Source organism: Verticillium dahliae, genomic scaffold (assembly GCF_000150675.1).
Source record: "Verticillium dahliae VdLs.17 supercont1.14 genomic scaffold, whole genome shotgun sequence".
Lineage (NCBI taxonomy): Eukaryota > Fungi > Ascomycota > Sordariomycetes > Glomerellales > Plectosphaerellaceae > Verticillium > Verticillium dahliae.
The window spans coordinates 617,955-630,651 of record NW_009276945.1 but is presented as its reverse complement, the minus strand read 5'-3'; the positions used below and the strand labels follow the sequence as shown (position 1 = coordinate 630,651).

Here is a 12,697-nt window from a genome sequence, read left to right as displayed (position 1 = left end):
CACGCGTTCCCTCACCACGCGAAAGCTACCTCCTCGTCGTTGCTCCTCGCTGCCTAGCCAGCAAAGGTCATCCATCTCGTAGCTACCACCACATTCTGCCTCATAGAACGTCGTTCAGGACTCAACACACGGCTACATTTTCAGTAACGGCTTGTACAGCCCGCTAGCTCGCGACCAAGCTCAGGGCAAGAGGTCAAAGAGGACCAGTCCCGGCCATGCGACGCATGTAGCCCGTCCCTGACACTACTACACTTGGACTCGCTCTCCTCACCTCACTCGCCCATCCATCTGCTCGCGTCCTGTCTTGCACCACGCCAACCAACCCCCAAACGCACGCCACGGCACGACAGGAGCGACACGACACAGGGGACTCTTCATTCGAGGTTGGACAGCTGCAGTGGAGGCAAATGGTTCTTGCGCAACACACCTCCGTCCGCCTGGCGAATCGTTGAATTCCTTTCCTTGCGTTGTTTGGGTTAGACGAACTGGATTAGACGGCTTCTTGACACTGACACTGACACCCACCACCCTCCCAACACCTACTTGTCTTGCCTCACGCTTCGTTCGTCACCTCGCGTTCCCACCCATTCATAATACGCCGTCCCAAACAACCTGCCCTTTCGCCTGTCCATCTCACCACCTCCTAATCTGGCCATAATTGCATCTGGCACTAGCCCGCCACTTTCGATTCACCACCTCAGAAGGAAGAGCCCAATCAATCACAACCCAGGACTTGTCGCCTCAAACTCACGCCTGCAACCTGCCACGTCCGCCTCTTCTCTTTCTCTCTCTCACTCTCACACTCTCTCCAACCTGATATCCCTGGTCCAGGAGGCAGACCAACCCGCCACACAACTCTTCCTTCTGCTCCAGAACAAATACACAACGACATCCCGACCATTGCGCCCCTCGCCAATAGTGCCCACTCCTACCCACTAAACACGAATTCAAAGACACAATCAACTGGTACGTACGCAATCAAACCCTCAGCGGCAATATTTGGCCATCATTCTGCTCCACTTGTACCTCTTGTTACCACGAACCTGCCGCTTGCGCCCAAGGCTATTGCAAGGCCAGAAGCCCAATTCTCCGAAAACGGCTCCACCCTTCTGCCACCACCTTCCTACCTACCTACCCCCCCAAAGCCAGTCTGCCAGCACAGCTACATTGCACCCCGACGAACCCAAGTCAAAGCACCGTTTCTCGTCGCTGTGCCCCGAGTCGTCGCCCGCGCCAGCTCTGATTTCGAGGCCATACTTCAGCGACAACACCCAATCTGGCATTGAGGCTCAAACGGCTCAAACTGCCAGCTGGCAAATTCTCACGTGGTTGCCTACTGAACCTGCACGCGCCTGCCTATCTGGAACACCTCAGACAAGGCTGGCGCGCGATACCACCTGACTTGCTTCTGAGACTTCACTACCTTCTCGGGCGCGCGACTAACACGCGATAGACGACTCACCGCGTCAGAGCCTCGCACTTATTCGATTCGGACACTCGCCAAGCCTCCTTCCAGCTTGGAGCCTACATCGGAGGCGCTCTTCTCATTTCTACCTCGGGCGGCCTCCATCCCGACCGAACGCATACAAGGCCAGCAGCTACCACTCTGGCCCTTTAACTGTGATCTTCGCATCAACAGCGCATCCCACATCAGTGTCGACTCACGACCGTCACAATGAGTTCTAGTACAGCGAAACCTAGTTCCTCCTCCAAATCGGGCCAAGGTGGCTTCGCTGCAATAGCTCCTAGCAGCCAGGCCATCTTCCTCGACAAGCTCAATCGCCGATCGACGCCTGATTCCGAGGCACTGGCCAGTTCCGACGATGATGAGACTCAGAATCGGCAGGAGGTCCCCCAACCCGTTGTTCCCCCTCAAAAGGTACGGCGCGCTTCTTGGCTGAACGACACCACCCAGCCTATCCGCCCGCGTCAGGGTTCATTCGCTAGCAACTCAATGTCTCCCACAGCCTCTCACCCCTCCACTCCGTCGGCCGATACCAACGCAGGTTCCTGGGCTCAGCCATCCAACATTATCGGCCGTGGCCCGGCACCAGCAGCATTTCCCTGGGGAACGGCCATCTGGAACTCGGATCGTAAAGATCCGCCCTCACGACTGACCGAGGTGTTGCCCTCGCCAACATCTACATTGCCCCCGGGCTCGGCAGCTGGAAGCTCTTTTTTTGGGGTCGATGCCGGGTTCGGTCAAACATCTCCAGGCCCCCGCGAAAACGGGCCTACCTCACAGATTCCGTTCGCCATCCCCCTGCACCCAACACCCAAGACGTACCGCTCGCAGTCGTACTCTGTGGGTCAACTAGACCCGGACAGTACCACCCCTTCTCTGTCCAGTTCATCCATTCTGAATCGCGGCCGCGGCCACCCGCATTCCGGATTGCAGCATCGTCCCTCGCGGCCGAGCATGCTGAGTGAGATGTCGAACGAAGGAGGACCGCTCGGCAAACTAAACGAGGTAGATGATGACGATGATGGCAGCACATCCGAGTCCATGCATAGCTCGATGCACCAGAGTGTCGAGGCGAAGACTATCGAGATGCTCACCCGCGAAAACGCCATGCTCCGGCAGCAACAGCAACAGCAGGCCCAGCAGCAGGCCCAGCAGCAACAGCAGGCCCAGCAGCAGCAACAGCAACAACAACAGCAGCAGTATGCTAGCGCGCGTCATCGACCGAGAGCGTCGACTCAGGCTTCCTACGGCATGGGAAACGGATATGGCCTGAGAGACTCTGTTCCGGAAGAATCCGATTACGCCATTGACGAACTCGATGAGGGTGGCGACAGCGTCGATATGGCCGCGAAAAGGGCTCTGAACAGACGGATGAGCGAATTGGGCTCTGGCATTTCTCGGTCACCTTACGAGAACCGAAAGCTGGAAAACGTAAAGAAAGCCTTTTGGCACAGTTCTCTCGGATTTGGTGGCCCCGGCGACGGGCAACAGAGCAGAAGGCACTCTTTCGCCGACGTGCCCACCCGACAAGCATCCATCAGCTCCATCAACGAGTCGCTTGGGCCATTGGAAACCACGCCCGTCGCTGAGTCCGCGCAGGTGCTTGACTACGGGCTCGGGTATGCCGAGAACACAGGGTACTCCGCTGGCACCTTTGCCGATGCCTCTATGCGCTCTTTCCAACAGCGTCAGGCTGCCATGATGCCTGAAACGGCCTCTTTCTTCACACCCGGCGGTGGGCTTGCTGCACCTCCCCAAGGCCTATCCTTCAACAACCCTTTCCCCTCGCCATATGGTATGCAACCCCAGTATGCCAATCGCGCCCCTTCGCCTCATCGGAACGTCTACGGCATGTCGCAACCGCGGCACAACCAGCTGCTTCATATTGTGGTCTTCAAGTGTGCTCGAGCAGACGTCTTTTATATTCAGGAAGGTACCGGCCTGACGGTGAAGCCTGGAGACCTCGTCATTGTCGAAGCCGATCGCGGAACTGACCTGGGAACGGTTATGCGGGACAACGTGGACTGGCAGACGGCGAAGGAACTCAAAGAGCACTATGCCGAAGAGCAGTACAAATGGCTCATGATGTACTCGCAAAACGCCGCCGCCGCGCAAGATGGCACAGGCGCCGGTCTCATGGCTGCCGCCAACGGACTTCAGGGTAGTGCGGTTGGCGGCATGGGACCTCCAAGTCAACACCACATGCAAGAGGCTAATGCCGGGGAGCTTAAGCCCAAGCTCATCAAACGTCTCGCCCAAAGTCACGAGATTCATGCCCTCCGCGACAAGGAGGGCAACGAGGCCAAGGCCAAACGTGTGTGCATGCAAAAGGTTAAGGAACACGGCCTCAACATGGAAATTCTCGATGCCGAATTCCAAATGTAGGTTGACCCCCCGGACCTGCAGGTTCGCGTTGGATACTAACCTGTGCTTTCAGGGATTGGAAGAAATTGACTTTCTACTATTTCGCCGACGCATACATCAATTTTAACTCCCTCGTCACCGACCTTTTCAAGATCTACAAGACCAGGATCTGGATGTCCGCCATCAATCCTGCCTCATTCGCTAGTCCGACCCTCGGTATTCAGGCTCCTAGTGGCATTGGACCTGGTGCTGTCGGTATTCAGCGCGCCGCGCAGAACCCTGAACGGCGCCAGCAGCAGCCGCCTGCTCCTCAGCAGCAGCAGCAGCAACAGCAGCAGCAGCAGCAGCAGCAGCAGCAGCAGCAGCAGCAGCACGAGCAGCAGCATGCCAGCTTCACCGGAGCCAACCCTGCCGCTCGCGGATTACCTAACACGTTCAGTCCACCTGTAGGAGGCGATAGAGGTCTGCCCGCGCCAGGGTCCGGTTACGGTCAGGCACCGCAATCCGGTTATCCCTACGCTCACCTCGGTGCTGTCGGCAACGCAAACCGCCAGACAAACATGCCATACTCAGCCGGCGTCATGCCGTCGTTGGACACGTACAGCTACCCGCAATCCGGTGACTATGCGATGCGGGGTCGTTTCCAGACGCCACCTCAGGGCTCGACTCCACACGATTCCAGTATTTCGACCTTGACACCTACAGGTGACTGGCCTGCTTTCCAGGGCCTCTCGCTGAACACTCGATGAGCAGGAGAGTCTTTGGCTGTCCATAGACGATTTAGTCAACGCCACCGCACACACTCTCTTTGCATCGATTGTTTTAGATCGCGTCCTTACGACAAACAAACGCCTCCCAAGTCCGCAGAACGGCCACGGTCGAAGCTTCATGGGACGCTACCATAATTCGAGACCAGACTGGCGGTTTCTGGCTCTGGGCGTTGGGCACTCGACCGGGGTAGAAGGCCCTATTTTGCAACTGATTTTCAAGAAAGAGTGATACGACATGGCGGTCTACACGTGACGACACACTCGTTTTACGCATGCTTGCTACATTGCTTGGGATTTGATTCTCCTTAACGGCCTCTTACCTGTTTTCACCTCAAGAGAGACACAAAGGGTGTTTTCGCTGATTTGCTTGGTTTTCTTTGCTACACAACAGGGAAATGATGGTCCATAGACAGAGATTTCTTTTGCACGAGCATGGTGTGATTTCGTGTCATCAAAACAAATAGGTTTCTGGAATTTTTTGGGCTGTGGCTTTTGGCTTGGTTGTACAAGAAAGATTCTTACGTTTGACTCTCCCGCAGAGTGAGTGGGTGGGCTCACTGTCCAGACGCGACTCCGAGGCTTGCAACACTTGGCGGCAGAAGAAGATATGAGCAAAGACGAGAGAATAAAATTGCAGACTTGCGAGCTTGAGCATTGCCTGGGAAGTCTTTTCCATCTGTGACATTTGAATTGTACCCGCGCAGTCCACCCAACCCTGTAGTTCAACACCATGCAAGTCCTGTGAGAGTGGGGATTGCCTGCGGCTTGCTCCCCAGCCGAAGTAACTCCGGACCAGCGACGTTTCGTCAGGTAGATGCGTGATCAATCGGTCCACCACCAACGAGCTCTCTGCGGCGCCCACGACTTCCCCTCGAGATCCTACGAAAGCCGTCAATCAGCATCGGCATCAGCATCGCCGCCCATCTGCATGCGCATGCTCCCCGAATAAAGCCACAATCATGCGGGCCACTGCTCTCTTCACGGCCCTCGCCGCCGCGGTCCTCGCCACAGCCAGCCCGCGCATCGCACACCTCCACTACCAGCCCATCAGCCCCTCGACAGGCGACGCCGCGCCGCCCCTGCCGCTCGCCGAGATCCACTACGACGCCTCGACGCCGTCGTCCGCGACCGTCGCGTCCTACGAGGCGCCCGACCTGCCGGCGGACGCGCGGCGTGTGCATCGACGCCGGCCACCACGCGGGACTTTGGGCCCCAGGCCGTTGTTGCCGTCGGCGGCGCGGGAGAGACCCCTGTCGTCAACAAGCCTGTTGTGCTGGTGGATGGGAGGAAGAAGGAGCCTGAGGCGGAGAAGACGCTGTTGCAAAAGTGAGTTCTGGCTTTGGCGAGGGGGGCGGGTCCTGCTGCCTCTCTCTCTCCCTTCTCCACCCCTTCCCTCTCCCCTTCTGATGCTGCTGGGAGTGGTTTGCTGACGATTTTCACAGGTACTGGTGGGTGATTGCGGCGGTTGTGCTGCTGACGCTTACGTCTGGGGATAAATGAGCGGGCGGACAGGGTGGTTGGTTGACTGGTTGTCCTTCTTCATCCTTGCGGGGCCGCCATCGTAAAGTCGACGCGCCGGGACGGACAGAACTGGGAGGGTTGGTGTTGTCTTGCGGGATCTTGGCAGGTCAAGTTTCATTTGATGGACCAGACTCCTGCGAGCTTCTGTCTCTGTCGAGGGCAAGCAGAAGACACAACGATCAGCTTGTCGTTCGTGATGCGAGGCACGCGATCTGAACCAGGAGGCGGGCTATAGCTCGGCCACTCTTTCGGGACGGGACAGAACGGATGAAGAGAAACACACTACTAATACATCACGCAAACAAGACAGTGGTGGTTGGTGATCCGGTGTTGAGTGACGTATGCTCTAGTGACGGATTATGGCATACTTGATCTGCGAGAGAGGCCCGCAGAGGCTCCTCCAGCCACCACTTGCCTAGAACAGCGAGATGAACTCCCCAGCTTTTTGACTCTGCGGTCGCTCCCTTGATGCTCAATCTACCTCCCTCAGGTCAACGAGGGGCGACATGTCTTCTCCCAACAGTCACGTGCCTGTCAGCAATCGAGGGAGCTCCGCACTAGGCCGAAACAGGCAGCAGAATGGTTGCTAGGGAGGAGCTGCCCGCCGCCAACCGCTGAGCTCGCAAGCTTTGGCGAGAGCTGTGCTGGGGAAGGCGCCAGCGACGGCAGCAAAAGAAGGCGCCAGTGATAAAACCCACTTCGCGCCGCCTCACCTCCACTTGACGCTCCCACCCCGTCGTGCAGCCCAGCTCCGTGCCTACTCTCTATTTCCTTCTGCTTACCACCGAACACGCGAAAAACTCAACCCACAGCTTTATCCTCCCCCTCCCCAAACCAAACACACAACCGACACCATGTCTGCCCAGGAGCCCACCAACAACCAGCTCGCCGAGGAGACCCCCGCCGACAAGGGCAAGGGTGTCGCCGAGACCAGCGTCGAGGACAGCGCCATGGACGAGGATGACAGCAGCTCCAGCGACGAGGAGGAGACTGTAAGTGCGCAACCGGCGCATCCAACTTGATCCTCCATTGTGATTGCATCGCTAACATTTTTGCGCCCCGGCAGACCAACCCGCCCGGTAAGACGCGACTGCCTTCCTCTCCCTCTCTCTTTCCATCCCTACCCCCCCACCATTGTGCCCCGCGCTCCTACCTACACAACACCGTGACTGACAGGACTTGCGCAGCCATCGAGGAAGAGGACGGCCTCGAGGAGATTGACCTGAACAACATTGTCGAGGGCGGCCGCCGCACCCGTGGCCGTGTCATCGACTGGGCCAAGGCCGCCGAGGAGAACCCTGCCCAGGACGACGAGGACGATGACGACGAGGACTTCAACGCGCCCGAGGACAAGGACTCCAAGATGGACACCGACTAAGCCTGCATCAGCCTGCTTACGGGTCTTTTGAGAGTAAATTGTTTTCATTTTCGGCCTGAAGAAGGGAAAAGGGGCAATCGGCAACACACGACGAACAAGACAAAAAGTTATGGCTGGCCGGAGTGCCGGGGGATGATGACATGATGAATGCGATTTGAGCTTGGACAGGAGCGTGATGGAAGATGGCGCGACGGACGAGGCACGATGCGACTTCTGGACAGGCCTCTCTCTTGCCTGGGATCCAGTGGTCGGGGATCGAGTCTTGCTGTCGCACCTCGCGCTGTGGTAGCTAAGACCCATGAATACATGTTGTTAAGGCTGCTTCCCGCAACCACGGAACTTTCGCTTGCAGGGGAGCGACGCAGATGTGTTGCGCAGCGGGAGCTTGCAATTTCACAGTGGTGGTCAGGGAGGCTGGCATCCACCCATGTGGCGGTGTGCGTCCCATAACCTGCGGCCAACAACTATGCAGTCTCGTAACGTGATGAAGGTGTAAATTACCACTCGGCAGACTTGCATGCCGTTCGGCGGCAGCTGCAGCAGAAGCTGTTCCCGAGATGATTGCTCCACGTTGTTGAGATTGATTGATCAAGAGGGACATGAAGCCATCACGAGGGGACCAAGTCGAAGCAGCAATGGGCAACAACACGCCATTGGCCCATGTTCGGCCATGCCTAATTGGAGCCCCTCTTCCCTCCCCTTGCGCCGCCTAAACGTAACAGTGGACTGAGTGCAGCCAGTGACGGTGACGCCACATGGGCCCGTCGACTTTAATGAACACCTGTGCTCTATCAGCCAACTATCTATACTTGGACAGCGGCAATCTGATCTCGACGGGGGGTCGCAAAAAGTTCAGAACCCTGTCAGCGACGGCCATCAATACGACCCTTTATCCCCCCCCCGGGAAAGCGAGAAACATCAAAGTCTCTACCTATCCCACGACTCATCGCTGTCTCACAAGACACGAAACTCGAAGCACCGCTGGACATCACGAACGCGGATGCATCTCCCTGCGCCGCTCTGCGACCAGCATCACCACGACCTATAGACGACGACATCAGCAGAACCCGATCATCATGGCATCAAGGTCCGTCGAGCCCCCCTTTCCAGCGACAGAACGCAATGGTCTCTTTGCGTCGCAGCAACGCTCGCAGCGGCCTCCTCTACAGCGGCCTCCCCCCAAGCTAACACGGCCCGGTTCCCAGATTCGGCCCATCCTCCCTCCACCAGCGCGACTCCCGCAGCGCCCTCTTCGAAGGCTACAACGACGGCTCCCGTCGTCCACCGAGCGCCGGTCCCAGCGGCGGCTACGGCTATGGCTATGCCGGCGGCAACGGCAACGGCGCGACATCTTCGCCTGCCTTTGGCGCGCCGGGCGGCTTCCGGTCGGCGACCCCAAACCGCAAGTACGTGTGCAACGCATTCCCCCGCTTCCCAGATCCCGCCGAGAGACGAGGAAACAGAGAGGCGCCGTGGGCGAACAGCAAGCTGACGTGGCAGCAAAGGGGCCAGTACAGCGACGCCGTGCTCAACGAGCTCGAGAGCCAGAACGATGCCCAGGTCGAGGGTATCCTGGGCAAGGTCAAGATCCTGAAGGACGTATGTCCCCCTCCTGCTTCTTCACAGCTACCCTCCCTGGTCTACGAGCGTACGGCTGATTCCTTCTCGCAGATGACACACGCCCATTGGCGACGAGATTCGCGACTCCTCGGCCCCTCGCGGAGAAGATGAATGACACGTTTGACTCGACGCGGCTGCGCATCCGCGGCACCATGAACAGGATGCTCGTCATGGCGCAGAAGACGGGCGTCGGCTGGAAGGTGTGGCTCGCCTTCTTTGCCGCCGTCGGCTTCCTGTTCTTCTACGTCTGGGTCTTTTAGCCGGCGGGGGCCGCTTGCATGTGTGCCTGGCTTGTGGGCTGTCGACTATGGAGTTTCTGGGACGGTCTGGGGGTGCACCAGTGGCGTTTGGCGTGAGCTTTGGAAAATGGAGACTGCATTTGTTTTCTCTGCGGAGGCTGTCATGTTTGGAGTGCATAATACATGGCTGGAAGGCTTTCTGTTGAATGATCGGAGGGAAATGTTTGTGGCTGGCTTGCCCGTGTGGCAATGGCAGTCGATCAGTAGGCATACGTCCTGACATGGGCGTGGTAGTGCCTTGGTCATGTTGTGATACCTTGATGTTCGGATATAAACCTCACCCTGAAGCCTGCCCCATTGGCTTTCAAGTCTTCCAGGCCGACATGGTAAATCATGGCAGGGATCAAACTTTGTCCTCGACCTTTGCCAGCTTTTTCGTGTGGCCCAGAAGTTCTCGCGCTACAACAGCCTCGGCAACGGGTAGGTAGTAGCATGGGTCATTTCGGGAACCTTTGTGACATGACGGTCCTTTGCTGTTTCGCGATGGTCGTTTGGGGGCCTGTTTGTCCGCTTTGCGAGGTATTCTTGAGTGCTGCGTTGAAGAGCTGCCCGCCTGATAAACCCAGCGATAGCTTCCAAGTGATCATGAACCAGACATGTTGATAAAGCTTCGAGTTACCTTCTTCAGAAAGTTTGGTGCCTGAAATTGAGGGTGCCGTTCCGAGGTCGTCTTGTCATCGGCCTGCCTTCACAATCGCCATGCATACCAGAATTCAATTGCCACTTGACACAACGTCGACTACACCATGGCACGGATGAGACCAGCGTGGGAGGGCTGAAGTCATCAGTGCAGCCACCCTTTTGGTAAGTCCTCCATTCTGTTCAGCGGTAGAACTTGGGTCACGGTTTTGGAAGATATCCGCACATCAGGTACAGATGTGCCAACCCCTCGTCAGCTTGCGAAAAAGCGGTTCTTGAACATGCAGTCACCGAATAATTTGTCCAGACTTGATCAGCAATTGGTATACGATGCTGGGAAGCACACTTAAGGGGCATTCTGCTTCCTTGACACCGGCTTGGGAAATTCCGATACCTGGCAAGGTCATCCCCGGCCTATTCGAAATAGAAGAAGAGGAACCCAATTAGGGCGCCGGCGACAACGAGTTTCGCACTCTTCACGCCCAACAGAGGAGTTAAGGCAAGACTAGGTATGCCTCGCAGGAACCGAACAAGTCTTGTGTATCATGCACTCGGAGTCGTAACAGGGAGCTTCAGCAGGATTTTCCCGTCGTTTACCTTTCATAATAGGCAATGAACCGACAGGGAAACTATCAGGTCAATACGGCCTTGACACTTTGCTTGCCTCGGGCCAGCTTTTCCGATAGTAGTCTGCTTGCTCACCATGCCACCAAAACAAGAATTAGAGGGCACTAAAGAGTTCGCCAGGACATATCCCGTTGAAGTATCTGGCCCCTCTTCACGAATGGGGCAATTTGCATGGGAATAAACACCACGGCGCAACCCACTCCATAACAATAATGTAGTACACACCGACAGGACACAGATACAGATTGAATCATGTTCAAGGATGCTTTCGCTCCGCATTCTCGCTTTCATCCCTGGCAGTGGCACAGGCAATGCTTCCTACTCATAAATCGTAACACAGACCCGTTCGCCGGCTGCAGTGGCCTCGACCTTTTGCGTAGCCCAAGCCCCCCATATCATGCCAATGCGCCCCCCATAGAACGCCAGATTCAAGACGCGCTGCCGTCGTGCCGAAAGAGCGGCGTCGTGCCTAAAGAGCAGCACCGCTCCAAAGCAACGCCCCAGCCTTGTTCATGCTACCGCTGCGGCGCAGCCCCCGCCTGCGGACTGCTCCCCCAGCATGCTGCTGTCCCCTCCCGACAAAAGACTGCTGAGGTCCATATCCTGCCGCGGATGGTGGGTCTGACCGCGCCCCTGCATCGTCGGACTCGTCGGCGGCCTCAGCACGCCAGCCCCGAGGGACGACCGCGGTGCGAAACCCACGTCGTCCTCGTCCTCGGCGTCACTGCTGTCCGAGGGCAGACTGCTGCTCAGCTCGGCCTCGGTGTCCGTGTGCTCGTAGACGCCGCTGAGCTCGGCTCCGTCAGCCATGCTGCCGTCGAGGTCGGCGTCCATGTCGAGGTCCTCGTCGGCGACCTGACCATCCACAGGCAGGAAGCTGTCGCCCTCGTCCTCGAGCAGCAGCTGTCCCTCCGTTTCGGCCTCGATCTCCTCCTCGTCGGCCCCGTACACATCGTCGTCGCCGCCACGCGCCATGCGCATCCGCGCCTGCACGAGCTCGGCCCTGCGCTCCTCCCGCAGCGCCTCCCCCCTGCCAGGCCCGTCCCCGGCCCTCGGCCCATCGTCGTCATCGTCATCGCCATCCCCACTCGCTGCGCTGCTACTATCCGAGTCGGAAGCTTCATCCGTCGACGACTCGCCAATGGCACTGAGCTCCATGCCCACGGCATCGGCATCGGGAATCTCCTCATCGAGATCCCGCGCGCCGTCGCCCAGGTCCTCCATGTCGGCCGTCTCATCATCCTCCTCGGGGCCGCCGCCTTCCTCGGCCTCGGCGAGCTCCTGCTGCAGCTGCTCGCGGCGCACGGCCTCGGCGTGCTCCTCGGCCTCGCGCCGCTCCTCGCGCATCTGGTGCAGCGTCTTGGGAACGCCGGGCGGCTTGAGCCATGTGCTGCCAAAGTTCTGCACGTTGAGGCGGCGACGGTCGAGGTTGTGCTCGTCGGCGCGCAGGCGCGCGAGCTGGGACCGCTCGAGGAGCAGCTGGCCGGCGCGGCGCGACGAGGACTGCTGGGCGGCATGGTCGGGGTGCGGGTTCGTGTGGTCGACAGATGGGTCGGGCGCGGGCGGGTGGTGCAGCGGGTTTCGGGAGGACGAGTACCAGACCGAGTGTGACTGGGGAGAGAAAAAGTCAGTCAAAAGTCATCACATCACGCCGAAGGTCAGAGTTTGCAACGTGCAGGAGGTCATGCCTTCACGATGGAGGAGAAAGGAGGCGGAGAAGGGGGGAAGGGGGGTTCGAGCGTACGTCTCGAGGGGTCAGGTCTGGGAGGAGACCGAACATGATGGCGTGTGCCTCATGGGCTGAAAGGCCGGCGAGGAGGGGTTGGGATGTGTCCTATTCGTTGCAGGTCGTCAGAAGGGAAGGTTAGAGTTTGTTCGTTGGTTTTTTCGCCCTTCCGCCTTCATCGGAGGTCGGTCGTCGTTGAAACGATGCGTAAGAGAAACCCGGGATGTCTGGGAAGTTCGGGGTTGGAGAAAATGGACGTTGTGACGTTTCAATAGTCACAGAAACGTA

General features: G+C 58.1%; 5 protein-coding genes across 5 annotated transcripts; 4 read left to right on the top strand and 1 right to left on the bottom strand.

The window, feature by feature from the left end:
• Positions 1–1,675: 1,675 nt before the first annotated feature.
• Positions 1,676–4,578, top strand: VDAG_06790 (PSP1 domain-containing protein; the record flags this gene model as incomplete). Its single annotated transcript, XM_009659494.1, has 2 exons — positions 1,676–3,846; positions 3,903–4,578. The coding sequence occupies 2 exons, from the start codon at positions 1,676–1,678 to the stop codon at positions 4,576–4,578; spliced, it is 2,847 nt and encodes a 948-aa protein (XP_009657789.1).
• Positions 4,579–5,558: 980 nt separating this feature from the next.
• VDAG_06789 (uncharacterized protein) lies at positions 5,559–6,055 on the top strand (the record flags this gene model as incomplete). The annotated part of the gene is made up of 2 exons (XM_009659493.1): positions 5,559–5,925; positions 6,042–6,055. The coding sequence occupies 2 exons, from the start codon at positions 5,559–5,561 to the stop codon at positions 6,053–6,055; spliced, it is 381 nt and encodes a 126-aa protein (XP_009657788.1).
• A 919-nt stretch (positions 6,056–6,974) lies between these two features.
• Positions 6,975–7,498, top strand: VDAG_06788 (uncharacterized protein; the record flags this gene model as incomplete). The annotated part of the gene is made up of 3 exons (XM_009659492.1): positions 6,975–7,112; positions 7,187–7,199; positions 7,308–7,498. The coding sequence occupies 3 exons, from the start codon at positions 6,975–6,977 to the stop codon at positions 7,496–7,498; spliced, it is 342 nt and encodes a 113-aa protein (XP_009657787.1).
• Positions 7,499–8,574: 1,076 nt separating this feature from the next.
• On the top strand, positions 8,575–9,229 carry VDAG_06787 (v-SNARE; the record flags this gene model as incomplete). The annotated part of the gene is made up of 2 exons (XM_009659491.1): positions 8,575–8,585; positions 8,704–9,229. 2 exons carry the CDS (start codon positions 8,575–8,577, stop codon positions 9,227–9,229), a joined length of 537 nt encoding a protein of 178 aa, XP_009657786.1.
• A 1,964-nt stretch (positions 9,230–11,193) lies between these two features.
• Positions 11,194–12,463, bottom strand: VDAG_06786 (uncharacterized protein; the record flags this gene model as incomplete). The annotated part of the gene is made up of 2 exons (XM_009659490.1): positions 11,194–12,294; positions 12,428–12,463. The coding sequence occupies 2 exons, from the start codon at positions 12,461–12,463 to the stop codon at positions 11,194–11,196; spliced, it is 1,137 nt and encodes a 378-aa protein (XP_009657785.1).
• Between the last annotated feature and the right edge of the window lie 234 nt (positions 12,464–12,697).